Genomic DNA, 27897 nt, shown 5'->3' on the forward strand with positions numbered 1-27897 from the left:
AATTTATTAAGTAATTTTGAATCGACGATTTCGTCTAACGGCAGGGGCGTGGGCGATCGGAGGACAATAAACCGCATGCTCAATTCTTTTTACTAACAATTTTCCAACACCGTCACCATTGCATTGCGAAGTGATATAAATTCGCTTTCGAATAAAAAACGCCATTACTTCAACGTCGGAGGCCTCGATCGAATTATATATATTTTGAAAAAAAAATAAATCAATAAGTAAATTGAAGAAACTTTTTTTAATTTTGTGCCAGTAGTGTCTACAGAAACCGGAATCATGAAAATATTTCTTGGATATTGTCTTATCTGCGTAAGTAATTAATTTTCGTTTTCCTCTTTTATCATTTATCATACGTGATTGGTAAAACAAAACTCTTTTTTCTGTACCGATTCTCATAGTACTTCTATTAATTCCGTATCGGGATGATATTTCTGTTGAAAAGTTTTCTCATTTGTTGGGATTGTTTATTCTCTCCGATTCACGTCAAAGTAATGTGTAACGTACGTACATGAGGGGATTGGCTAGCTGATACGTCTGAGGAGAAATTTATCGTGCAGGGTTTACAATTGGTAATCTTAGAATGAACTTTCGCACTCTGATTTATTATTACTAATAGGTGTTAATTATTTGACTTGTAAATAATTGAACAACGCGTTACGTTTGCGCTGGTCAAGGTCGAGTTCAATATGCCGTATTGTTCACTTGTTGAGTCGTACGTGAAATTCCTTCTATGCAAATTATGTGAAATTATCATACTCGCATACGGATAGTTTAACGACAATTTCATAGAGACACGGATCGTCATATCTCTCAAGCATCACAGTCGAAGTAAATTGACGTGAACGTACTGGAATTGACGTAAACGAGATGAAACGTACCGGTAGCTCCCACTTCGAACAATTTGAATAATCTATGCACGAATTGAATTTTTCTACAAATATGCGGCCAACAACTCGTGTGATTGTTAAGTATGCAGCGGATTCGCTCGATTTTACGTTACGCGCATCTTGTTGTAATACAATCCGTACATGGATTGGAAAAGTTTGCTGGAATTCGTTGGAGAAAAAATGGAAAATAACTCATTGTCAGTTTGAACTATTATTCTTTGTACTTACGAGCGAGCGCCGTCTTTTAGATTTCTTCCAACTCCTTCAGCTTTATTCAATTCTTGAATCAATCATTGCTTGATAATAATTCGTAACGTTACCAAGAGCGTTGTAAAATCTTTTCGTTCTAGTTTTTGTTCTTTGCTTTTATTCAAATCTTGATTTTATGTACTGGTATAATCACAACAATAAAAATTGAAATTTGTTTTCAATTGAATTTTAGATTTTTGTGGTAAAAGTGCAGAGTAAACCCCAGATTACCAAACTATTTCCTGTAAAGGAACTGGTGGCTTTTCACGAGAAGACTAACGAGATAAAACCGCTTGACAAATTCCTTGGGAAGTTGAAAGCCGCGTACGATTTTGTATTTAATAAACCAGAAGACACTAGTAATGTTGAAAAAATTTTAGCCAATGACCGTAGCGACGCAACGCAGGATGCATCAAATCCGGAGATTGATGCGTTAAAATTGATATGGACGAACGTAATTAGTTCACAATCCGTGACAAATCCGAAAGATAATAAGGAATCTAGTACTAAGGAAACAGTAAGAACTTTGGAAGGGACGAATGAAAATCGAAACGTCATACCTTTGAACGAAGCAACGTCCGTGCTAACTGGAGATCAGCATGACGCTTCGGCGAGTAAACCAGAGAAAGCCAATAACTTGTTCGATGGCGTACAAGAGGGATCAAAATCTTTTGGCGGATTGGAACTGCAAGAAAATTCAGACGACGATAGCGTCGTTGAAACCGTTACCCCGACTTCAACCCTACAATTGCCGCAAGCCGTCGGCAAACAATTACTCGAATGGCTTTCAGCTTTGCTCGGTTTGACCTACGGAGCTTACGTCAAAGTGGCACAAGCTGTTAAAACCTAAAATTTTAACTATGAAACAAACTTGGCGATAAAGATTTTTGGGAACGAGTGAATTTGTTTAATTTTTTTCACAAAATTAAACACAGTTCACAGTAAATTACGACGTGTAGTTTTTCCACTAGGTTTCTTTTATTCCAAAATATCTCGATCAGAAAAATACATGTGTGTGTAATTTTTGGCAATCAGTATATTATATGTATACATATACATATATAACAACAGTTTTGTTGAGTAAATGTATATCGCGCAACGTAAATACATCGTCACAGTGTTCAAATGATCACTAAAAATCATAGGTATGTAGTCTAGTCAATCTCAAAAAAATTTCATAAAAATGAATCATGGATAAACAGTTCTCCGTAAATTGAGAGCAAAGAAGTTATTAATAAAATAAAAATACAGTCATATACTGGCATAAATGTGTAAGATCTTTGGCTCGATTATTATGCAGCATGATGTATTATATTGTCATAAAATTAGCCGACGAAAAAAAGGAAAATAAAATTTCCTAATAATTACATAAATTATTATTACTATTATTAAGATTATTATTATTATTATTTCTATTATTATCATTATTATTATTAGTAACCGGTGGGAACATTTGGTAGCTTCGATTATTCAAAGCACTCGATTAAGTTTGTACAATTCAATAATATAGTAGGTATGCATATTGTACAAGTATAAAGAGAGAAGAAATTCGGTAAGATTTGTATGGAAACCAATATTCCTTGAAATATTATGCAATGTCTATGCCGAATTTGTTAACTTTATGACAATATTTGGGAAGAGGAATAAAAATAAAATAATAATCGTAACATATATTATCAATTAGATAGTTAAGTTTTATCATGATTCTTATTGAAAAATAAATCTCAAAACGCCTATAAATACAAGCAGATCAAAACGTTACTGGCTCAATGATCGATTTAAAATTATTTAATCATTGTGATTGCAGACTAGATCCATTCAAAATATCTCCGTAAAGCTAGTCTAACAACTATAGGTCAATGTCTTCATCTCTATGGGCAGTCCATAGTCCCTTGAAATCATCGTTTCATTTGTCAATTCTAACAGCCACTCGTGAAACTACTTCATGTGATTCGTTCCAAGAGTTAGGAAAATAATAACTGTTAAAAGGGTCTAATGTGGTAGTGGTGCGCGGTAGAAACTGGGAACTCGTACACAACCGGACTAGGTTTATTTGCATTTTTTGTTTCATTTAGAAAATACAACTGTCGGTACATTAGTATAGATATATACGTCATTACTAAAAAATAAACCAGGTCTGATTAGGTAAACTGCTTGTACCTGCGCACCTCTATCAAATCAACTTCCAGGCTAACCCTAGATGAGCAATAAAATTATTGCTAGCATATTATTGCTATTGAAAATACAATATTACAATATGTTATCATTCGTTTGTTCTCTTTGCTTTGACTTTTTTTCATTCCTATTAACCTAAAACTATGATGGCATTAAATATCTCGTATTCTGTGGCAAGATTTCGTTCATGTTTACAGCTAATTGCTGTATTAAAGCTCCATCTTTCAACGCTTGTTCTTTGAAGGCAGAAAACGTTTGTATCAAATTTGGATCTTTTTGAAGATTCTGTATGTGTTGAACAAAGTTCGTTTCTTGTTTCATGAAATTAAAGTCTTTTTGAACAAACGTTGGCTCCTGCTTAGGAGTTAAATTCACTATCTTATCAAGCATCTCTTTCGAGTCTGTAAAAACTGTATCTTTTTTCGATTTTGTTCGCTTGATCCCTGAGTGGGTTTGCGTATGCTTATTCAAGTGATCTTTTCTAGAAAATGCCTTTTGACACACATTACATGTGAAATTTTTATCACCCGAATGGATTACGTAATGCCTGGTACGGTGCTCATTTCGCTTAAAGGCTTTCATACATACCGGACATTTGAATGGTCTTTCATCCGAGTGACCTCTCATATGCTGGTCTAGATGTTCCTTCCTTTTCAACATGGCCCCGCATTCTTTGCATTGATATTTTCGTTCCTGGAATCAACATAATTTTTTAGTAAGCTTTCAAGAGATTTGATTCAGAATAATTGTGCGTTGATTTCTTGGACGAACCTGTATATGATTTTGGATATGTTGTTCGATGTCTCCTTTATCAGGAAAGGCTAAGCTGCACTCTGGACAGCAATATAACGTGGAGCCGTCAAGAGCAACAGTGATTTTGATCTCTCCAGTCTTGGCTCTAAATTTCATTTTTTTCTCAGTTTTGGGTGAATCAGTTTGTACCTGTTGTTCAACTTTGATGGGTTGCTGTATGTTGTTTTCGCTGTCTTGGCTTTCGATGTGTACATTTAAGTCGTGAGGATTTATTGTAATCATAGACATATTCTCTGTACTTATGAATGGGTTAGTCCCATTTTGTAATTGACCATTTCGTAAAACTGGAACGTTAGGAATGTTCAAAATATTTTGTGATTGTTCTATATTTTTTTGTACGTCCACTTTATCCTTCTTTATTTGCAATTGTTCTGCTTGCAATTTTATGAGCTGTTGCAACGTTAGTGGTAACGACGTCGCTTGGAGTTTTTGAAGGTATTCGGCCATTGCAAAATTTTGGTGATGTGACTGCATTTGCGACTCCTAAACGTCACAAATAATCAATAAAATACTTCTCCAGGAAACACCATTATAGAAAAGTACGATATCTCTCTTACCATGCTGGAATTTTCAATGTCTGTGGTATCCGATTCCTGCTGCTTATGGCCAATAGTTTCTGGTTCAGAAGTAGCAGGAAAATACATGTTTGGTATTATCCGTACAGGCAAACTGTTGGGCTGGACGCTAAGAATGGTGGCGGTGTTTTGAGTGTAATTTGGAATGTTTAACGCCTGCATACCCTGTTTTTCACAAAGCTGCACCAACGTATTAGGATCAGGCCACGCGAGTAGTGTTCCTGGATATTTTCCCGCTTGGTTTATCTGAATATATAGCAAGCGTTAACAAAACTCATTCATTGAGCTACATGATGACAACGATGCAATGGGCGTATTTTTAATATGGAGAAATGAGCACATCATTCAATTGAATATTGGAGATTAATTACCTGGCCAGCCAGTGATTGTTGTTTTCCTGAGTTGGGTCCAGAAGCGGTGGTGTAAACAGCGGTTTGGTTTCCTTGTAATTGTACTGCAATGTCTGCACTGGTATAATTTGAGTTAGGGACGACGTTAGACCTGGATGTCAGTTCAGAGAATTGGGGTAGGGTACCCTGAGTACTATTATCTTCGGTAAAATTCATAGTGGAATCAAAGAAAAAGCTCGGCAATAATTGTTTGCAAGCTGAAAGAACGCTACGGATCTATAACCTAAAAGACAACAAGCTAAGCGCAGTAAAAACAGCGCTATTCAAAATCACAGCGCATTCACTTCACTTTATTTACAATTATTACATTTTACTAAATTACACTTCCATTTCTGTTAATCAAATCTGTTGAGCGGGCTAAAATTTACACGGATTAATTAAATTAAATTAACTTTTATTCGAGGCATCGTTAAAAAAGGTACGCTTGTGTTCAGTGCCTGGTATTGTCGCCAGTAGCGTCCATGCAAACATTGAAACATGGCGACGGTAAAAACTCATTAAATTTTCCACATGTGTTCAAACTGATTCAAACAGTCAATTGACCGTCTCGATATCACTGATCTTCTGCGGGAAGTTGTTATCAGGTGTTGAAATAACAAAACCTTCAACAACCGCACAAGTTTTAATCGTAACTTATACCCACTGCGACTTTTCCGATAAGAGAAGTTAAACGCAAAATACACGTGAGAGAAAAACTAGTCGGCGACGACACTGTCAAGGATAATTTTGTTTACAACCGACGCGCGTCAAATTTGGGTCCATTTATCGGCCAGACTTGGCGGTTTTATGGAGTGAATGAAATTATTGGAACAGACGAGTTTATGGCATCTTCGTTCAGTACAAAAATAGATAATCTGAGGAAGAGGAGTCGCGTTTTATTGACCTGCCTCGAAGAGAATGCAAAAGTTGTTCGTAAGGAGGTTAAGAAATTCCGTCTTCAAAATTCGTAAGTTTCTGTGTTGAAGAGTGTAGAAAAAAGCCCTTAATCAAGAGCATGTCGCCCCTAGATCATCTGCACGTTGTTTAGAAAACCGTCAATCAATTCATGGAAGAAATTCTGACATCTGGAAGTTACGAAACGACTCCAGTAGTGTTGGCGCCGCGCTGTGTCCTGACTACTTCCGGCTTTCACCAAAATACGAATTTCTCTCACAATCCGCCCCGGACATGAGCGCGCACAGAAGGGTGTTGATAAACACTGATGTTAGGCAGTCAAATTCTCCACCACCTCGAAGCGGAGTCAAAGAATGTTATTGCTACTTTGCCAGCACAGAACTTCGAAACAGCAATCGTAGATCAGCCAGAACTAGACGAAACCTAATTGCGAGTAAAAATTACCATGAAACAGAATTGTTCGATTGTGGCAATTGCGGCGATTCTTCGGTCCCTGAAACTGCTAGATCGCAGGTGAAAAAAAGCGGCATTGCGTGCAAAACTTTGGATAAAGATTTCACAGATCCTGTTTATTCACCACCTATGAGTGACACAACATTAAGACGAGCACAGAAGATCGATTATACCCCAAGGTCAGAATTTTTGAAAAAAGTTCGAAGTAAAGTGAATTGCAACTTACTAACCAGCCCACCTGCGACGAAAAGTCCGGTTCGACTGACGTCAAGATCAACAAGTCCGTCACCGAGGAGATTTCGTCATAGCGATTCTGGTCGAACATCTAGAGTTTCGCTGGATTTAGGAAGAAATTTACGACCAGCACATTCCGATCGGTTGACTGGATCTCCAGTTATTGGAAATATTTGTGAGATAAATCTGCAGCGCAAAAATAATGTTCCACGCAAACACAATTGTCTCAATGAAGAGGCTCTCCTGGGTATGACGAATAAAATACCGAAGAAAACTACGCCACCCAAAAAAACTATTACTTCGAAAAAGACGACGATCGATCAGCAAAAATTCTCCGACTCTAAAAATCAAAAAGGATCAGAATCTAAGGCTCGCACATGCTGTAGTAAGCCAACTTTGAAATCCCCGCCGCCTATACTGGCAAAAAAAAATGTCAGGACAACCGACAAAGATGGCCACTCCTCTCCCAGGGCAAGGATTGACAACCTGCTCGGTGAAGACCGATGTCTGAAACGACCTACTTTAAGTAATTACGGGAAAACTTGTCCCTGCTCTGAATACCTACCAGGAAAATTTTCAGATGAAATATGCGAGGACGAGCCTCTGGCCGCCGACGTCAACGAGGCTCGAAAATTCCGGGAGAAAAATTACTTCGATACACACGCATCGAGTCCGTCTTTGCTCGAGTCTCGGTCGTCTGACTATCTCCAACAATATTGTTTGAATGAAAGACTTTTTCCGGAACCGATGGGGAGGATTCGTAGAGAGGATCTGGTCGTTAGTATCCCACCTTGCGCCACACTTCAGAACAAATCAATCCATTATTTTCCTAACAACATCGTCAAGCAGGTGAAAAATGTACCTGCCATCGCTAAACAATTTAAAAAACGACGTTATCATAACTGCCCTTTGATTGGACACGCTGTGGATCTTGGAGTCCTCAAAGTTTCGTACCCTCCGAATAGTCTGGCTTTGAGACATCAGAAAGGAGTTCCTGGATGATATTTATAAGTCTCATTAGCCGGGATATGGAAACATTCCGAGTTTCTTTCTCAGAGGCAATAGAGCCTTGAAGTTATTGTAACACCAAAACTATCGACAATTTTTTCGAATCGCAAATTCGTGTTAGAAGCAGTCAAATTGCTACTGGCAATAGTAGTGCTAGTGCTTAAATCGATATTGACGTAACACATTCAGGCATTTACCTGATTTATAATAGTACAATTCGCAATCATTATGTCATTTTCAGGCATTGATTTTATGCTTCAAAACTTGGTGAAATTAGACTAAGATGATTCATTCATGTGATCATATATTGCTAACCATCTATTTATTTTATATGAATATGTTTAACTATTTTTACTCATTATTAACAAAGTACCGAATTTTCCAGTATTTCTACCACATCTATGTATGGGCTGTACAGATGTATAAATAAATATCTATACTGATATAAAACAACGGCTAATTAATTTCCAGCCATTTGATCGGCATCTTAGTAGGGTATAGTTTAGCAAATAAATTCTGTGATCAAAAACGAGCGGATGTGGCGAGTTATACTTGTCGTATACATATGTGACCGCAATAAGATAAAACTTCCACCGTAATCATAGTCCGATTCCTTGTGATTTCGATGAAAATTATGAAGAGGTAATAATTTTGTTACATAACAAGATGGACTTCATCCGGTTATCGTGTCTCAATTATAATTCGAGACGGATAGTTGACAATTTGAAAAAAGAGGTTGCACAAGTGTACAGCGATCCCATAGGACCTACGTATACTTTAATATATGCGTGCATTCTAATTCGCAATTTATGCGAAGAAAAAGAGTCATCCGAATTTGAAATTATTCAGACTCGACCTTGCTTCTTTAATGAGTTCACGGTGGAACGTACTCACTCAGCGCCTAATGTAATACCATTCACGCGAATTCTGCACGTAGTCCATTCGCCCAATCCGTGAGAACGCTAAAGATCGATATTTTCAAACCGTGAAAAATTGAACCTAATATTTCCAACTATCGATATGTCGTTAGAAATGTGTACATGGATAGGTTTAATTTATTATTGCATCTAGTTTTAATTTGCGTGTTTTTTTCATGTAAATGTATGCTATGTGAATCTGCAACCCGAACCTTATATCGTATATGATTCACAGTTTGCGAACGTGATCAATTTGCATTTATTCAATAAATAAATATGCCTCATAGAAAAGAAGATCTAAAGTCACAGGTATTTTCCACGGTTCCAGGAAACCTAACCATTACATTTGGTAAGAAAAACTACTTGGTATGCAGATCTCGAAAACACAAAAGGGTGTATGGCCGAGTCATGGTCATATTCAAGCTGCAGACAAAAAGAAATCATTCAGGAATCGTGATGAAACGAACTGATCTGTATCGTTCCTACCATGCGTTGAAGTCTCCCTCGAACTAACCACCTGTTGACCGCCGAACCTTTCACATCCATTAGAATCGAACCCACGTGGATGAAATTATTACTTTTTCTCACCTTTTATATCATTTTACAATGCCACGAGGAACCTGTCTGTTTTTTTCTTGTTTTTCTTCACTTTTAGCGATTTCGAATTATAATGTTTCGTAATTTATATCAATACAGGTATAAGTAGTAACGTGTATTTGCAACTGTAAGTCGTACGTGCAGTCGAAAAGATGATCCATACTTGCAACGCCAATCGCGAGCTTTGCTTTTGCTACTGCTGCAGTGTATAATTACAAATCACTTAGGATTGTGAAGGGAAATAATGGATGAGGCTGCAAGTATCTGGTAATAAGAATCAATTAACCAATTAGTTATGAGCACCTACCTAACTGGTATACCACCGCTTCTAGCTGGCATTATTATATATGCTAGCGGAAAGTCACAACGAAAAGGCATAAACGATTCCATCAAAAAACTCATTAGAACCGTCAATTCTGATGCCCTCAATCTTCATTCATACGTAAATATTTTACAATCTTTTGCCCTCAGGGATCATGACGATTGTGTAGGATAGGAACCCAATCGTTTAGTCTCAGACAGGTAGTATCGATGAATATCGTACGCGATAGCAAAAATTATCATTTCCAGAGTGAAGGATGAGCGAGCGCGAAAAATTAATAAATCAGAGGGCAGAAGTAAACGATTTGTGGCTGATTGATATCTGATCCGGTTTAGTATGGATGAGACAAATTTTCCTCTACATCATAGTGATTAATGCAACGAAACTCGTATCGTTAAACATACATTAAAAATTATAACACGGATATTAGGCCTAAGTACAAATTGCCATATAGTATTGGTAAATGTTCACCTGCACCGTTGTGTAAAAGTGAACGTCCTTGAGGCACAAGTTCAGCTTTGTTAATCAAATTGCTGGAGTGCAGTGTGTGAATCTATTACAACCTGCAATTGACAACTCTATGCTGTTGGGATGCTGCAGGATAAATATGAAAATTGATATTTGCGGCTTTCAGCGTATAGATATAAATACGATTGTAAAATAGGAAAATAGTGGTAGACGTACAAGATAGTCACGGTCGACATAGAAATAATATTGTTATTTCTTCAGAGCCTCGCATTGACTCGCCTTATAGATGCACTTCAATGTCTTTAACTGCCTACAGCGAAATCCTTTTTAATGCGAAAGCTAATTATACCACGCGTGCAAGTCTTGCTTTCGTTGTAATTTATGCCAATGATCGTTTTGGCAATATTGGGAAACCGCGCGATGTTCGCATTAGTCCCCGTCTTCGTCATTATGATGCCCTACGTCAAATCTTAGGATTGAGCGATTATGAAACTACCATAAAGATTTTTGCCTACTGTCTGTTATTCTCGATGCATCTGTGTATAACTACATAATACATACATGTGCGTATAATCAGCCCCCGCCATTTAATGACATGGTGGGGCGAATCGGCAATATAAAACAAGTTTATGTAGCCATACACTTTACTTAGCTCTTACAGTTCGCGTTAACTCTTCTACAAGACCAGGGCTCTGACGATATTTCGAAAAGTCGTTTGCTGCTGGAAAAGTATTTCTATTCATTAAAAAAAAAAAAACTTATTACCTGAATTTTTTTTTTTATCATCAAATAAAAGTTGCAATCTATACAATTCAACATGAAAACGGGAATCACCGTATTTTTCACCCTATTCGCAGTTGCGATGGCAGCTAATTTACGTAAGTCTGAAAAAAAATTTTGGGTCAATTTTTCCAACAAAAAACATAACGAGACGTTGGGTCAAAAACCAACATTTTTTGACGATTCATCTGAAAAACTATCGAAACTATCATCGGTACAATTGACTTAGGAATGATTAATTCAAATCATTTTCATAACTATTTCTTTCTGGCTCAATTTTAACAGCGGAGTACTTCAAAACGTGCAGAAGAAGCGACCCCCAATACAGCAAGTGTCTGGACACTACGGTGACCACAATTATCAGAATGCTGGCCACAGGTGAGATTTTCGAACGATTCTCAAAATCCGTGCTCATCAGTAATGAAATAATAAAATCGATAAGAACTGATAAATTTTTGATCACCGGACGCTTATTATTCGCAACTTTCAGGCTTGAAAAGTTTCAAAATTCCTCCCATCGAGCCGTTGGCAGTGTCCAGTGTTAAGATTGGAGAAAGCAACAGCCCTGTTGCTTTGAAGCAAGAATATCACAACATTAAATTACACGGACTCACCAATTTAGAAGTGAAAGATTACAGGTGAGTTAAATACATCACCAAAAATTATAATTTAAGGTCGTTCAAATCGAAAGACCATCTGGTATAATGAACCTGATCTTTCAATCTTCGTGTTTTTTCTTGTGGTTCATTGCAGGATTGATTGGGACAAGCTTATTCTTCGATCTACTTCTTTCAATCCTCAAGTAGATTTTGTCGCCGATTACTCAGTGGACGGTCAAGTGCTGTTCCTTCCTATCACTGGAAAAGGCCGTTCGAACATAACGATGTGTAACTATCCTCATATTGATACTGGATTGAGCCATATAAGCTAGCGGCTACATTACCGTACTCAGTAATTAGTAGTTTTCATGGTATTTTCCGTTGAAAACTTTCCCTAAACCCATGAAGATAGTATTTGGAATATTCGCTGTATTGAATAAGACGTTGGAAAATTTTACACTACGGTTTATAACTGACGAAGGATAACGCGTAATTCAACGTGATTTTGAGGCTGTTTTTATTTTTACAGACAACCTTGAGTCTACCAACACAATTTATTGCGAGACATACGAGAAAGACAAAGAAACTTACATGAGAGTAAAAGACTATCAAATCCAATTCAAACCGGAAAGAGTAAATCTGCACTTCGAGAATCTCTTCAATGGTGACAATCTTCTTGGTAAGCATATATTTATAAAAATACATTTAGATGACATGAATTATTACAATTAGTACAGTTTGTCGAACTTGACCATGCGAAAGAAGAACGAAAAGATACGTGAAAGACGCATTGAAACGCGCAGACGGCAAGAAGCTTGCACACTTTGTCTGCGAATGGTCAAATATCAAGAAGTAATGCTTTTCCCCATGTTTTCAGGAGAGCAAATGAACCGATTCATAAACGAAAACTCCGATCTACTCTTCAAGGAACTCCAATCCTCCTACGAACAAACTTTCGGCATAGTCTTCGCTCAAATCGCCAACAATATCTTCAGCCGTGTTCCTATGAGAAGACTGTTCCCGCAATAAAACATGGTAATCCCTGTGACCAATGTTGGAATCTTTCTTTAGTAAATACGATGTGATAATAAAAAAAATAAAAGAAATTTGCGACTGATCCGATATTTATAATATTGTATTTTGTACAAATTCCTGTACTCTTTAGTCAAGCTGCTTTTCAAATCTAGAATTTAGTTTGAGATTATTCTTCATTTTTATGTAACTATAATAATGGGCAATCAATAAAATTGAATTGTGCTGCCAATGAATAATGAAATCAAATGATTGTTCATGGGCATGTGAAAGAGTATAATTAGTATTCATTTTGGCAAATAGCGTAGTTCTTGAGTCTGAATGTTCAGTCAACGGTCTGAAACATGGACCTCCTAGGTTCATGGTCTGAAAACTTGAATTCAATTATTGACTGAACCATAGACTTGTCTATGGTATGAACTGACCTGACATACAAAACAGTGGCCAAATACTCAGGAACAAGTTTTATTCAATGCAGTCGCCACTCATTAATGATCTGATCATTGTGCTAGAGAATTATAAAGTACGAAATATAGTTATCGAGATAGTTACTCAATGATTATAATAAGTAGCTCCAATTGCTCGAGCGAAAGTTCAGTTGAGGTGACTGTTCGATGTGGGAAAATAGTAGTGTAAAGTAACCTCAAAATGATATGCATCAATTTTTTGCATGGTGTTACGGGTGAAGTTGCCGAAATTCCGAGCCCTTACAAAGCAATAATTTACTTCGAATTGGACGGGGTATTACAAACCGCATATTTGAAGAGTCAGAGATTCTATAAAAATGGCAAACATCTATGTGACAATCAAAACCTCCAGAAATTTTTAAAAATTGGATACAAGGTGAGAGAGGTCAACTTCTAGATGACATAAATTTTTGAAGCTTGTCAGACGAAAAAAAAATGAATGCATTTTAATTACAGGTGAAATTTTCATGCCATCTCATCGACAATCCAGATCCGGGACAATGCCAATGGTTTGTTACAAGTTGTTGGCGACATAATGATGATAAGGATACTCGACTCGTGATGTCAACTGGTATAATGAATGTAGCAGGAACGATAATAGACCTTAAGCAACGCCATGGAACATTGCTAATGACAGACTTATTGGGTACCGAATATCGGGTACATTTTCTGGCCAGCAAAGTTTATTTGTTTGGGAAAAGAGTATCATCATCTAAACCGCTTTCCAGTCAGCTTCATATTGATGATCAAGTTTACTTTGATGCTATACCTTGCTTTCCTGAAGAGAATCGTCATAATTGTAACTGGTTTGCAACTTGTGTACATAAAGGAAAAAAACCGGAGAAACTTTCGTACTATGTCCAGAATAAAGTAGATAGTAAAGATCTCCTGACAGCTGTTGAAGCAGATGATAATTTAGTAGGAAATGAAGTACTAGATAATTTTAGTACAATCAATGGATCTCCCACTCATTGTCAGCAGCAGGAAATTGACATACTTGAGAATGCTGTTAAACAAACTGGAAACAGCAATGAAGAATTTCAGTCTCCAGAGATTTTTGGTGTCAGTGACATGGAATTCCTCACCGAGGAAACATCCAGTAAGCATATTGAGCCTCATCCTCGACTGAGTGCTAAAATGCTGCAGGAACTCAAAATGGTTGGTGTTCAAAATTACGTTGATTTAGAACCTTGTAATTGAAATAACGTAATGAATTCACAATGTATCATTTGCATTTTAGGTGACCAACAATCCTCGGGCAGTGTTTGCAACAACTGAAGGTTTCATTCTCGAAATACTAAACGAAGAATACGGAGTAATTCTAGGAGAGTTCAAACGCAACATCTTTCAGACAATTTTATTCCATCGCAGTAACGCATTTCTATTCGGGATGAGCCTTGCCAATACAAAACTCACAGAAATCTTCATTGACGGTGAGTATTGCGCATATTTTAATTATAATCATCAACTTATGACTTTGCCAACGCTCAATAAGTCGATACTTGGTGCAATATAGTTAGCCTGCACGTTCTACTTGAAAAGAATTATGGATTCACTATCGGTTGAATCCATTTTTTTCATGATAAATCGTTCAATTATCATTTTATTGTCTGACTTTTTGAGCGGGGCTCTTAAAAATCGTTGTGCTATGATCTCCTGCATGTGTACCAAATAAACTACGCACAAAAATTAGCGGGCCACCCAGTTTTCGGTAAAAGAAAAGACCGATTTCGAAGCCTCATGACTGCTCGAAAAACTAAGGTAAAGAGTTGCAAAAAAAAGCATTTTTCAAAATAAGTTTTCTAAATTTCTTGCAAGATTTTTTTTTTGCATGAGTTATGCGACTCTGAAGCAATTATTTGCCGCTAATTTTTGTGCGTAACGTTTTTTCACCTGTTGCTATCTACATTGCCAACCGAAGTTAATATAATTGGTTGGTTAATTATCATTAACTTCAGTCGGCAAGTTCTTATTTATCATTCCCTGGTTACGTTCCATGCCAAGTTTCCTACCGAAGTATCGCGTTCTATTTTTCTGGCACCCAGGGTTTGAATCTTGACTAAAAGTATGTCGAATGAGATGTAAATCAACATCATACGAAATACGGGTACACCTATGTAATTAAAAATATCAGAAATCAACCGATAGATGCACGTGCGGTGTGAAAGTTGAAATATTTCTCATTCAATAGCCGATTGTTGTGCCGTATCTGAAAATTCCATAAATTATTATTACAAAATTTAGCATCTACTGTAGATTAATAGCCCCTGTATGAGCGCTCGCGAATTTTCGCAATTCAATTGACAAATGACTCTGTTCTTCGATCTAACAACAGAGATCTATCAACCCTTGAGTCAAATCCGGTGCTCATCCTTTATCCCCACAACTCAATCAAAAATCTTTCTTTCTTCCACATTAATTCGCTCCTATCAATCTTTTTGGATTAATAATCAAAGGAATGAAGCATGTTTCATAATGCGTTATTGCTAGGTGATCGCGTACGATTTATCGCCGTTGATGCGCCAAAGCAATTTGTCTGTGACTGGATCGCGATTCAGGTATCTGTCGCTTGCCACGGACTTGCAGAAGATTCAGACCTACCGGAAGAAGAAATTACCGAAGGATTGCCGCTGGAATAAAGACCGCAAGGTACACAATAATCTGCGCCCGAACGCTCTCTGTGAAATATCCAAGTTATCTCGTCGAAATCGATTGCGCTTTTTTTTGTTCGTTTGTTCTCCTCAATGATTTACAATTCATTCTATTTCTTTATCGTTCTGCAATGTTTTCTTTGTTTTTTGGTTCTCATCGTCTTGCTAATCATCAGTTTTAGTGTAGTGATCTAATCCTTGTTTTTTTCTTCGTTAAAATTCGTGCTACAATGATGATGATGCTGGTGATAGTGATTTCGTTCGTATTATGGGGCTATGATAAACCGCTGTTGGTATTAGCGACGTTGCAATGAGCACGTAATAGCGTGTGTCGAGGTATAAGGTACGCAAGATATAATGAGAGGCGATGAAAATGGCAGAGTTGTGGGCGATACGGATAAGAGCGTGCTCAGCCAGGTGTCGTAGTATTTTTACGTAACTATAACTTTCGCGTGTTTGATGCGTTTCTGCGTGGTCGTTTATTTTTGGTCACATCTCCCAGTCTGCGATGTAAGAAAGAAAAAAAAAATATATATACCCACGGATCGAAAGGTGACTCAAACCAACGACTATTTTCTTATGTATTTGTCTATAATGCAATGTACCTGGATGTGATACATATTATGTATCTATGTATGCATAGAATATCACAAACGTGATATGTTCACAAAGTTATGTGATGGATTCGTAAAATTGTTGATTCAGCTTTACGTTTTCAACAAAGATTCTTATAACATTGAAAATACATGTATATTTTTTATTGTTGTTGAACTTGGTGAATATTTTATAAAACCTATAAATCGCTCCTATATTTCAATATGCACATAGATGTCTATTCTATTTAGAAAACATAGTTATGTATCTTAATTAGAAACGTATGTATGTCAGAGATTGCCACCAATTTCTGACTACATATATTAATGAAAAATGATACTAAAAAATGGTGTGGCGTATCTGCAAATTCTACTCAGCTGTTCAATATGAGTTAGATACATGGAAGAAAAACAAAAAACAAAAAATATGTTTGAACTATGCATAATTGAATTAAGGAATATTTAATCGCGGTAATTTTATGGCGTATGCAACGCACGAGTCTCGATTATAAGGAGAGGTATTATTAGTATATCCTCGCGATTCGTTCAGCGGCAAATTAATTACCTTTGAAAGTCAGCCGTAAGTTACATAATAAAACCATACCGCATGTCTAGGTATACCTTTTGAACGTCAAACTAGTCAACACCTCGCAATTAAATCATTCAAAGTATTGCCATTGTTTTAAAAATTACGAGCGAAGAATCACGATCGGGGCTGTTTTACGCCGTTGATATTTCGTCAACTCGGTGTTTCAACTTTTTATCCAATTTTTTTTTATTTATTCTTACTTATTTTATTTTATTTTATTTTTTATGCATCGCGACGCCCTCGGTGCGCAAGGTCCTCGATGACACAGCTCAGCTCCGAATCGGTCCTTCGCAAACTCGAGTAAATTGAGTAATTCGAATGCTGAAATGCGGTATTATTGTTACCATGTTTTATTCGATTTTTCTTCTACTCTTCTCTTCTCTTCGGTTTACTTCTCTTTTCTCTTCATTTGAACCTGCACCGCTTTTTACTTTATATTCCGTATGTGTGTTGTATTTTTAGACGGACAAGTTTTTGACGTTACATTCCATCGTCGCGTGCGGTGCACGGCACCGACGAAGTCACCACGTATACATGCGTGTATCTACCTATATGCACACACTATTCGCGCAATAAAAATCCACAGCGTTAAATTGGTAACGGATTATACCGGGTATATCTATAAATAGCTTATATTAGAAATTCCGAAATGTATCGTTTCACGGAATCTTTTATTCATCTTGAATTTATATATTCAACTCACTCGTCGCCATTTCTTTTTTTTTTTTTTTTTTTTTTTTCTATCGAGACGTGAGTTTTTCGTCAACGTACATAAATATTGATTACTTTTCCCTGCCATCCCGAATCTCTGGATCCAATTGGATTTGAATTTGCTCACATTTTACTTCATTATCGGTATTAGCCGAGGTATTAGCTAATTAATTCAGCTGATACAGGTAGTTTCCGTTCGCTGAAAACATCTAAATAATTAACAAAGATATATAGTAGTAAAGGTGATGAAGTTGATATGGCGCAGGATAAATACAAATGAAATAACATTTGCCGCGAGGTAAAAATTTCTAATCTAAAACCGTTCAATCGTATATTATACATAGCTCGTACATGTAAGATCACTTTTAAACTGCGTCCAATTTCGTAATGACTCCAATTTTGATATTTTATGTATACCTGTAACGCTGGCTCTGGATACCCATAGATATACATACATTGTACCATGCCGTCAAACGATTTAAATAATTTTCCAATCAAATGCATCACCTCGGGCAATTACAATTCTATATTGCGTAATGCAGATCGGCGATCGTCGTTCATTTTTTAGGGATAGGATATTATACCCCCATAAATAGTCTAACCTGGTGCAATAACGCGCGTGCAGCTAGAGTGACGCAAGCGTAAAATAAATAAAAATAATTGAAAGAATCAAAAGTTTATAGAAGATCGCGTCAGTCCTCGTCACCTGTCCGATGTCACCGCGGAACAAATACGGCTATTCTTTTCACGGTAGTTTAGGCTGGATTGACTTCAGGGACAGAATAATTATAAGATCATTAACCCAGACAAAAATTACGCACGCGTTAGCGAAAACCTTGTCGAAATCGCGACGGTGTATATATGTATATCCGATGGTATGGTAGTACCTTGCAACGCGGATTTTTGGCAAGTAGAAGAAAACTTTTTTCGTTCTGTTTCATTTTTTTCTCACGATTTATTACTTCATACCTCCCGACATGGAACTACATCCGAACCGCTTTGTTGGTTCAATTTTTATCAAAGCTCATGAATTTCGGATTAGCAATCGTAATTCAGTCTCACTATCTAATATTTATAATCTTTTTCGTATCTTACGGGCGTTAGAAGGTATCATATATTAGCATGACGGCCGAGAACAAGATCGAGATTATTAATCGTACACCGTTGACTCGAGCTGTTACATCAATTTAATGGCCCGTTGGTACTTTGAGTTTTGACAGCCGGTGTTCAGCTTAATTATTACGATCGCAATTGCGCCGAATCGGTAGCTAGTGTAGCGTTTGTTTGAAAATAGATGGATAATGGTCCGTCGTATCTAACGACTGTGTTATCGAGAGGTTTTGAACGTCGAAGTATAAAAATTTTGTCAGCGAATAACTTGAGATTGTTTGAGCAAAGTTTTGTTGAAAATTTATTCACCGCTAAAAAGCGACATTATTCTTTTTTTTCAATACGTAAACAAGAAAGAATATCGTAGGAGGACCTGAATTCAGGATTCCCGATTCGGTACGTAAGACGCTTTAAAAAAGTAAAGATTGAGTAACCGACGCGAGCCGAGGAGGCATCGCAGGCGCCGATCCCTTTTTTGAATTGTTTCTTCTTGTCTCGAATGTTCGAATCGTCTCGGTAAAGAATAATAAAAAGAGCCTTCGGTATACCATAACCAAAAGAAACCGAGGGGCTGAGGATGGATATTTTTAAAACAGTGATCTCTGCGTTCGCCCTCCAGCATGCAGGAAAACGATGCCGATGCAGGAACGGCAGACGCGATACCACACATCCGCGGAGTCTCCTGAAAAAGAATTAAATATCTCAATTCTATATTAGTCTGGAAGTCGGTATACGTATGGATGTTGTATACCCGGACTGGAACGTGGTAAAAATTCTAAAATTGATACCTGCAGCCTCGAACTACAACCGCCAATTCAGGCTACATAATATCCCAATTTGGAGATTTTGGGATTCAACGGTTGTCATTATAGATGAGTTCATTACTTAATGACGCTCACGTCTGTTTTTCATGTTCTTCGCCCATCTGGAAATTGAAATGAAATCCTTGCTCGGATTGTACGAATTTTCACACGACACGAAGGCGATAGGAAAAAATATTTTTTGCTCGAAGCTGCCCACGTGGTCGAAGGAAACGTAAGTAACGTTTTTCTCATTTTTCTTCGTGCAACGTGAACATTTCTGGACGAATCTCGGCATGGCAGCTGCAGTGAAAACTCCGAATCGCTCCAGAATCGTTCTATATGGGATTCCAAATAGGGTGGTTTAAAAAGTCCAGCATCAGATATATAAATAGGCGTTGCTGGACGGCGGTCGGCCTGTGGGTGCCGCAATGCACCACACGTGAAGTCGACAACTGTATGTACGTACGCCATATGCATTTTATACGATCACGTTGCAACGGTGCACCCGGACTTGTAAGGATATATGAACATTTTTTTCCTTACATCCGATCCAAAGAAATGCATTATTCGCCAGTTTACCGCCTACTTTTACTTTCCGCGTTGTCGAGCCTGGAAGTTCCGACTTCGTTCCGCACTTTGTGAAATTATTCCGCCAATTGATGGGACTCGATCGAAATCGGACGTAATTCAATCGCCGAACAAAATCTACGATGCACGCGCAGCTGCGGCTTCACGGGGGAAAAAACTGATCCATTTTTTCCCCGCAATCGTCCAATCGGACGGAAAATCCGTCTAGCTATCGCGTCTCCCAAAATTCCAATCGCCGAAAACAAAAAGTACGACGGCGACAAATATTTTCTTTCCAAGAAATTCTCATAATGAGATTCGCGTCATCGATCGGGGACGACGATGTTCGCGTTACGTTCGATATTCCATACCAAATAAAGGTAAAGAAATCGCGGTTTGAGGCGCGTCGTCGTTATGCTCTCTGAGAATTTGACTATACACAACGACGTCCCGTACTCGCCTGTTATACGCATATACAATACAATAATATCTAAATTCTCACGAAGAATAATATTCTCGCGGCACTGAATTCCATCTATAGTAAAGCGTCCTCGGCGAAGGCCGCGCGTGACAAGGATCAGTGACTCGCTTTTTGGTTCCGAACTTGACGCGGTGGTGGTGGCTGCGACTCTTAGATCGGAATCGTTCCTCTCTTTCTCTCGAATCGTTACGCGTACAAATATACTTATACTTAACACGAGCGTGTCCGCTAATCAGCCTGCACACGTACAGCCGTAACAAATAACGCCTAGAGTCCAGAGATCACAGCTATGTGTATCGAATATGAATATCCATGAACTCACCGATCGAGTGCAGGGCTTGCAACGCGCTCCTCTCACACCTTTCGTTTCTACGTGTACTCGTGTTGTATATTTTCACGTATAATGTAATATACGTGCACACACAATGTACGCGGGTATTCGTGGTCCTTAGGACTCCCATAGATGGAATGATTTTTATTTGAATTATTCCGCCCCGGAGGCCACGGGGCACGGTCCAACTGCGGTAGATTTATACTATAGGTAGGTACGCGTACACGTATGTATATAGTATACTTATAGTATAATAATACTTGTACGTGTAAAACGCGACGAGATGAGAGGCGCCAGGCAAGGATATATACGCGGCACGGACTTCCTATTGCTGCAATATTCCCTACATGGGTATCTCTACATGATACCTTCTGTACACCGAGCACAAGTAAATCGATTCAAGGTTACTTCCTAAATATCCGCCATCGGATCTTTACACGACGGTCTTTGAAGACCGGTGAACTTTCTGGTCGCTGCAGGAAACGTAGGTACAACCAAATGTTCGCGTATTCGTTTGTTACTAACCACTACATAGGTATATAGACATTGCGACATGTGTATATAAGCGATGTACGGTGGGTGAAATTCGCTTGTGTTTTCCGTCTCCCACTGGTCTATTTATATACTTGCAGTAAGCTTTATTCCCCTGGATATAGTATACATTTCAACGTTCCCGGAGATGGAAAAACTCGTTCGAAATTCAAAAAGTTTACCTGGTGGCGAAAGACTCGATAAAATCAGATCTTTGATTTCACACAGTTTTACAGGTATTAACTATACCTAGGATAATAACGATAGCAATAATACAACGACAGGTATCGTGGCTATGAAGTTTGACCGAGGAAAAAAAGACCATTGTGCGCCATACCGGGTGAATCAAGGTAATTTATTTTCAGTTATACATCTTACGTACTCCTATCTTGTAAACTATATGATATTTTAACTAAAAAAAATTAGTCACCCCAAGGTGCAAATACTTACGGTAAAGCGTCAGGGACGTTTAATGGTGTCCGATTACGGGCCACGTGACCCCAGCTGAGAGATTGATGGGAATCCTTGCCTCGGTAGGTAGTACGTACCTGCATACGTACGGTGGTTACGCACCCGGAATCCGTACAATGGGATTGTGATAATAGGCGAAGTGAAGAGCGAAAGTTTTCGCAGCAGAAATCGAATCGAGCTTGAAACTCAAGTGTTTCGGTTTTGATTTTGATCCTTACTCGTCCACGCACCCCTTTCACAACCGGATGTGGCGTTTTGACCAAACCAACGATAAAAAAGTCGAGGTGACACGCGATAACGAGAACGCAACGACGTGACGAATTATACCTTGAAGCCACGTGTTGTCGTTCGTCCAACGTTGCCTACTCACTCGAATATGTACATACGAGATGAAAAAAGCAAATTAGAAAAAGAAAAACATCAAAAAATCTGTGGAAACGTTCGCAAATTTTTCGCATTTCAACGGACACTCGGTGCGTTTTTATCTGCACTTCCGCAACGATGTACGTGTATAATTATGTATTTATTTATGGGGTAAAAATTTTTTGTTCTGTTTTTTTTCCTCTCCTCTTTGTTTTCTCGCTCTATCTATAAAATCTGCATCATCGCGGTGAGAAAAACGCTTTTGTGAATAGCCTATGTACGCGTTACTCTAGTTCACGTCGGTTACTCATTGTTTCCTTCGTAGCATATCGTGTAAAAGAATAATTACGCGCGTCGGTGTTGCGATACACATAAACAGCAGACATATATTTATTCTTACGCTACACACACCGCACGCAGATCTCATCTGCTTAACTCGATTGCCTTTAAAAGGCTCAAATCACCACACCGATGCACGATTATTCATGCGTTTGTTAATCTACTTATACGTACGTACGTATACCTATACGTATGCGTACATCGGTATAAAATTACCGGAGTATTTAATATACTGTGACGAAGCTAAACTCGACGCAACAAATAAAATTGCAAATTTCCTTTCATGGAAAGCAGACGCACAATGTGTCGAAGATCGAAAATAGAATTATCCGAAACGAGAAATGAAGAGCGGATGAAACAAATTTGTTTGATCGACTGATTTCGGTGGGACTGATGATGTGAATATTATAATGACCTACTCGGTATTTTATCTGGTTAGACGAATAAAATTGGTATATCCAAATGCACCTGCACAAGAATGCCAATAAATTACGAGACCTTGCGCACGGAGAACTAATTTTTCACTCGCGATGCAAAAATGGACAAGAATTTTACATTTAACACCATATCTGCACATTATGTTCCATCGAAAGGTCAACGCGTGAACGATTCGGGTAAATGATTAATCACTGCTTCGGGTTAATTAATTGTCGACCAGACTAGGAGTAAAGAATAACAACAATGATGAATAATGATGAACGAATGAATACGAGGAAACAAAAAAGATTCGGAGTTCAAAAAGAACGAACTTGAATCCGTCGTGAAATGATTTCTGACGAGGAGGAAATGAAGAGAGCGAAGATCGGCCTGCATATCGTGTCAACAAATGGAGAACGCGGAGTAATTGTATTAATTTGTAAATTCGTAACACATATGTTCATGTGTACGTACAGCTGATGCAATTAATTCATTAGTTACGTAAATTGCAATTTTACTTCTATGTCCAACCAAACCAAATTCAGCGTTGAAACGTACCTTAACACACCTGTAACGAGGTATACCCGTACCTGTGCCGATGTATGAAATAAAAATTGCAAAATATCGTACAGCGGCGTACATTCGATTACAACGTGAGTCGATTCACATCTACGGCAATTAATTCAGTAATTACTATTACACCGGCAATTATAGAGGGAGACGCGGAGTCTGCATCGGGTGGCTGCAAATCAAAATACATGTCCTCCAGCACCGTAAGTATATAAATATAGGTGTACCGCGAGCATACATAATACCACGTGAAAGGTATAATAGGAGATTTATAAGAACGGCCGTTATCTGATCAAATCAAAAACGTGTCATTCGCACATTTGCGGCAGACAATGTAGCCCGAAAGTGCGAAGATATAAGAAAAAATAGGAAAAGAATCCGAGAGCGATCGGTCGGCCACCTCGTTCCGGCGAAAAAAAGTCGACCGTTAAAATCCCGTCATATTTGGAATTCGTTACCTCGGAGCCAACAGGTGTACACGACCCGAACTACCTTCTGGATCGATCGATAAATCCTGGAAAATTAAACCGGCGATTTTTGCCTCAGAATCGTGGCGATGCGAAAAAACGCGGTTGATCTAAAAATGGAGAGTGAAAAATATAGGAGGTGTGAAAGAAAAGGAACTACGGCGGTTCGCGTCAGAGGCGCGATCGGTGTACGCGCGTACCCGTACATCATCGCGAGGAGGTCTTTCGCCAGGTGGTCAAGAGTCTTCGTTTTCTGGTCTCGAAACTCTTCTGCTCCGATCTCCTCAGGTTCAAGCTACTCTTTGCACGCTCTTTGGCGCGGAAACGTTCGAAGGCAGCGGCAGCCGAGTCGGCGTGAGTCACCGAGAGACAAGATCTCAAGTAAGGAGGCGGCCTTGATGCCGCGGGACTGATCATAATATCGGTACGGCTCGCCTCCTTGCCTCGCCTCTTTGTAAGTACGTACGTACGTATACCTACCTACCTCATCTCTGCTGCACTCAGCGGAGGCTAGGCGACTCCGAGCCGAACCGTCCCGTCGTGTCGTCGTGTCTTTCGACGATCTTCATTCCCAAAGCGTTTCAAAGTTCCTCCGATCCCTCCTCTTTCACTTCTCAGGGTGTAATGGGAACGTGTCAGCCGATTCTCCTGTTTTCCTTTTTTTTTTTTTTTTTTGTTGATCGTTTCGTCGATCTAGGCGTTGCAGCCTTCTCCTATTTTCACGTTTCTCTTGTTATCGTCGTGATTCTTTTCGACCGTCGCGCACACGCACGCGATCCACAAGGGAGGGATGCTTTGAAACGGTCTCCCATTAAACCGGATGTATACAGAACGCGTGTGTTTCCCCGAGTCCTTCCCATGAATGGAATGCGACGGGCGATTTGTGTCGGCGAATTTACGATAAATTCGATAAAGCCGCGACAGGTTAGAGAGGAATAAAATCTCCCGGTACGGCGTCTCACCTTTGTGGGTGTATAATAATGCATATTTGACGCTAACTTGCTTTCAAATTGACAAAACTAATTCAGGGTTGACTCGCCGCTACCGGAGAAAACTGCTGCTCGTTAGGAGCACCGCACGTCTTGCTTTATAGATCTCTATCGAGAAAATAGCTATCGTATACTCGCTACGTTTGCATTCCCACAGCCTCCCATTGCGGTTCGGACGTCCATATACATATATATATATATCTGTATTTTATGTATACATAACACATGTATATGCAGGTGTATTTTTACATCTTGCTGCAGCCACCGCCGATCTGCTGTTGCACGTATACATACGCGTACAGGAATTAAATAGAGGAGGGATTTATCTTATTAGGGAAATAATTGTCTCTTCAACCTCCGCGGTTTTCTGCAACTGATGTTTCAGCACTTGAGCAACGTCGTTACAAAACTCGATCGTTACGAACGGAACGGGGCAAAGAAAAAGAAGAAAAAAAAAAAAACAGAAAATTCCCTACAACAAACGTCGGTGATAATTTTTCTTATTTTTTACTGAAAAGCGCGCATCTATACCGTTCGACTCGATGTTAGCATAAAATCCCCGATTTATTCGCAATATTTTGAGTCGCTTTATTACGTTCGAGCGTACGGCAATAATAAAATAACAACACCGCGTACTTCGATTTCCCATAACGTTGCACGTTCCTCTGTTGAATATGGAGGGTAAGCGGTGCACTCTATGCGTCGAAGTTTTCAAAGGCGAAACAAATTTCACCCCTTTTCCACACACCTAATGGAATTCTAAATGATAGCGCGTGGTTCCGGACTGAAAATAGGCGACGTACGTGGTCGACCGAACTTTTGACCTGTAACGTATGCAACGAAAGCAAAAGTTTCGCACGGAGAATCCAACCTCCTCCTCCCCCTCCTCCTCCTCCTCCGCCTCCTTTAACTGCAGAAGACGCGCGCTTCAAGAGCTTTTTTACGCTCTTTTGACGCGCTGCATACCTTTCCTGCACCGTCTGAGAATGAAAATAGGCGCACCATCCGCTCATGATCTAATGTCAATGTCTCGTATTCTATCTTTGACGTTATTACACTCCCGCGGAATTTCTACTTGGATTTTTTCCTACGATCCACACGTTTCCGAAATTATCTCTATTTTTTAGAAAATCTATTTTCACAAGGCTTCGATTTTCGCGCACCTCTACAAGGTGAGGGTATAACAAAATCACTTCGAACAAATTTTCCAAAGCGAAATAATCATGCGTCGTGATAACGTGTACATAAATCACGTGACTTAGAATTGACTCAATTATTTAGCGTGTAGTAGGTATATGTTTTACATGAAGTCGTACCTATACATCATTTTTTGCCGCTCGCCTATATGATAATGTGAAAGATAATTTGTAAATTTATACGGCCCAATTTTTAAGTTTTTTTTTTTTTTTTCTCTTCATCAACTTCGTAATAACGTTTCAGATTTGGTGGATTCAATTATCATTAATACGCCGTCTCGTACGTATAATATATATCCTACGACTGCCGAGGAATATAATTCGTAATTCAACTCGTAAAATCGAATCCCACGCAACCGGATCAAAGATTGTAATGCGAACTCGTTCGAGACGCACAAGTTGCTCGTTTTAAATGCTGTAACATCATCGTTTCACCGCGTAGACTATACCGTTCGAGAAATTTTCGTATACCCGGCTAGAAGTCGAATGAAAAAAGAACTCAAAAAGCAAAAGAGATCGACGAATTATAATCAGTTGAAATCTCGTGATTATTCCAGCGCGCGTTCTCGGATGTAGGGATTTTCATGGGATCGAGCCGCGGTATTCAATTTAGCTACCAAATCGCGGCGAGGAGATTAAAATTACTCGAACCGTCACTCGTAATATTAGTTTGACGACTCGCGGCCCGATTGACTGACAGCACAATAGTCTCCCAGATGTGTTGGGGGACGAAAAGGGAGATACAGGAGGGATAGGATGCTGGAATGGATTAGCACGCCTTGTTTCTTAGGGCTAGTTATACGACGTTGTCATTATTATTATTCATTTGTTTCGACTTTTACTCACACAAATGTACGAAGGAATGGGTGTGTCGTTAGAGGTGGCTGGCTGGCTGCTCATTGCAACTCCTAGCTTCGACGTTGGACGAGAGTTGATCCTTATGGAATCTCCGTCGTTGTCTAGTTGCAGCAGCAGCAGCAGCAGCTGTTGTTGTTACTGCAGTCGTGGCCGGTTATTGCTGGTAGCTGTAACAATGTGGAATAGAAAAAAAAAAAAAAAAAACAAACAAACCAAAATAAAAGATGAATAAATTCTTAAATAATAGTTGCGAAAGACATCCTATAGAGAAGCTATTTTATAACAATCGCCGTGGCATGGCAGTGCGCAATATCATAGAGGCGGGATATTCTGCCCTCGTGTCATGGGATGACGTAACGCGATTCGAGTCAAAGTACTATATCATAACTTCTATCGTAATTAACGGACCATGCTGCGCCGTTGGACGAAGCCTGCTTCGCAAATATATCACAGATAGAGAAATTTTTACGAAAGCCTACACACCGTGAAACGAATGAGAAAAGAGAACGAACTGGCGATTCGCCCGAAAAGGGAAGCTCTTCGCCGCAGCGAATCTACAGGGTACTTCGTTCCTGCGGTCTGAAATGTAATTTTTGGTTCGTGAGTCGAGTCGGGGAATGAAATGAAGAAATTTACAAGTTTCCACGACTCCGGTCGCGAGAGTTATCCGAATACCGCGTTACATTTGAGTCCCGTCTGTTGATTCATTCTTCGTTTTCCTCGCGCCCCTGATGGAAGATGAAAGACTATTAAATTCGAATATGGCATCCGAGGGCCGCCCGTCGCGTCTACCTCGCGTAAACATTCGGATATTATTATGATCTTTGTAGTCCTACTACTACGTGTATCGTCGGTAGTAATAATGATAATAACATCTACGAGGGTAAATGAGAACAAGACTTTGGAGTCCATGTTTCAGCAGCAGCAGCAGCTGGATGTATGGGGAGACGGAAGTCAAGAACCTTGAAGTT

At 38.9% G+C, this 27897-nt stretch overlaps 5 protein-coding genes and 1 long non-coding RNA gene across 7 annotated transcripts; 4 read left to right on the forward strand and 2 right to left on the reverse strand.

Moving 5' to 3' along the window:
• Window positions 1–157: 157 nt before the first annotated feature.
• LOC105685184 lies at window positions 158–2816 on the forward strand. Its single transcript, XM_012399064.3, has 2 exons — window positions 158–318; window positions 1339–2816. Exons 1-2 carry the CDS (start codon window positions 286–288, stop codon window positions 1993–1995), a joined length of 690 nt encoding a protein of 229 aa, XP_012254487.2. The 5' UTR covers window positions 158–285; the 3' UTR covers window positions 1996–2816.
• Window positions 2104–5599, reverse strand: LOC105685179 (zinc finger protein 880-like). Its single transcript, XM_012399050.3, has 4 exons — window positions 5080–5599; window positions 4691–4954; window positions 4092–4616; window positions 2104–4013 (listed from the first exon to the last, which is right to left on the reverse strand). Exons 1-4 carry the CDS (start codon window positions 5272–5274, stop codon window positions 3462–3464), a joined length of 1536 nt encoding a protein of 511 aa, XP_012254473.2. The 5' UTR covers window positions 5275–5599; the 3' UTR covers window positions 2104–3461.
• Window positions 5600–5932: 333 nt separating this feature from the next.
• On the forward strand, window positions 5933–8157 carry LOC105694132. Its single transcript, XM_048651253.1, has 2 exons — window positions 5933–6064; window positions 6126–8157. The coding sequence occupies exons 1-2, from the start codon at window positions 5940–5942 to the stop codon at window positions 7699–7701; spliced, it is 1701 nt and encodes a 566-aa protein (XP_048507210.1). The 5' UTR covers window positions 5933–5939; the 3' UTR covers window positions 7702–8157.
• Window positions 8158–10649: 2492 nt separating this feature from the next.
• Window positions 10650–12507, forward strand: LOC105683125 (protein takeout-like). Its single transcript, XM_012395499.3, has 6 exons — window positions 10650–10889; window positions 11077–11169; window positions 11282–11429; window positions 11545–11678; window positions 11920–12069; window positions 12268–12507. Exons 1-6 carry the CDS (start codon window positions 10829–10831, stop codon window positions 12417–12419), a joined length of 738 nt encoding a protein of 245 aa, XP_012250922.2. The 5' UTR covers window positions 10650–10828; the 3' UTR covers window positions 12420–12507.
• Window positions 12508–12767: 260 nt separating this feature from the next.
• LOC105683091 lies at window positions 12768–16311 on the forward strand. Its single transcript, XM_012395443.3, has 4 exons — window positions 12768–13265; window positions 13346–14047; window positions 14130–14322; window positions 15380–16311. Exons 1-4 carry the CDS (start codon window positions 13071–13073, stop codon window positions 15526–15528), a joined length of 1239 nt encoding a protein of 412 aa, XP_012250866.2. The 5' UTR covers window positions 12768–13070; the 3' UTR covers window positions 15529–16311.
• A 128-nt stretch (window positions 16312–16439) lies between these two features.
• LOC125500057 lies at window positions 16440–27088 on the reverse strand. Of its 2 annotated transcripts, none has more exons than XR_007277225.1 (3): window positions 26915–27088; window positions 19332–19468; window positions 16440–19225 (listed from the first exon to the last, which is right to left on the reverse strand). It is a non-coding gene; the product is annotated as an uncharacterized LOC125500057 (long non-coding RNA). The 2 variants fall into 2 exon arrangements; XR_007277226.1 differs by lacking the exon at window positions 26915–27088 and adding an exon at window positions 21707–24333.
• Window positions 27089–27897: the final 809 nt, after the last annotated feature.

The sequence above is a fragment of the Athalia rosae genome, chromosome 2 (genome assembly GCF_917208135.1).
Source record: "Athalia rosae chromosome 2, iyAthRosa1.1, whole genome shotgun sequence".
In the NCBI taxonomy this organism is placed as follows: Eukaryota; Metazoa; Arthropoda; class Insecta; order Hymenoptera; family Athaliidae; genus Athalia; species Athalia rosae.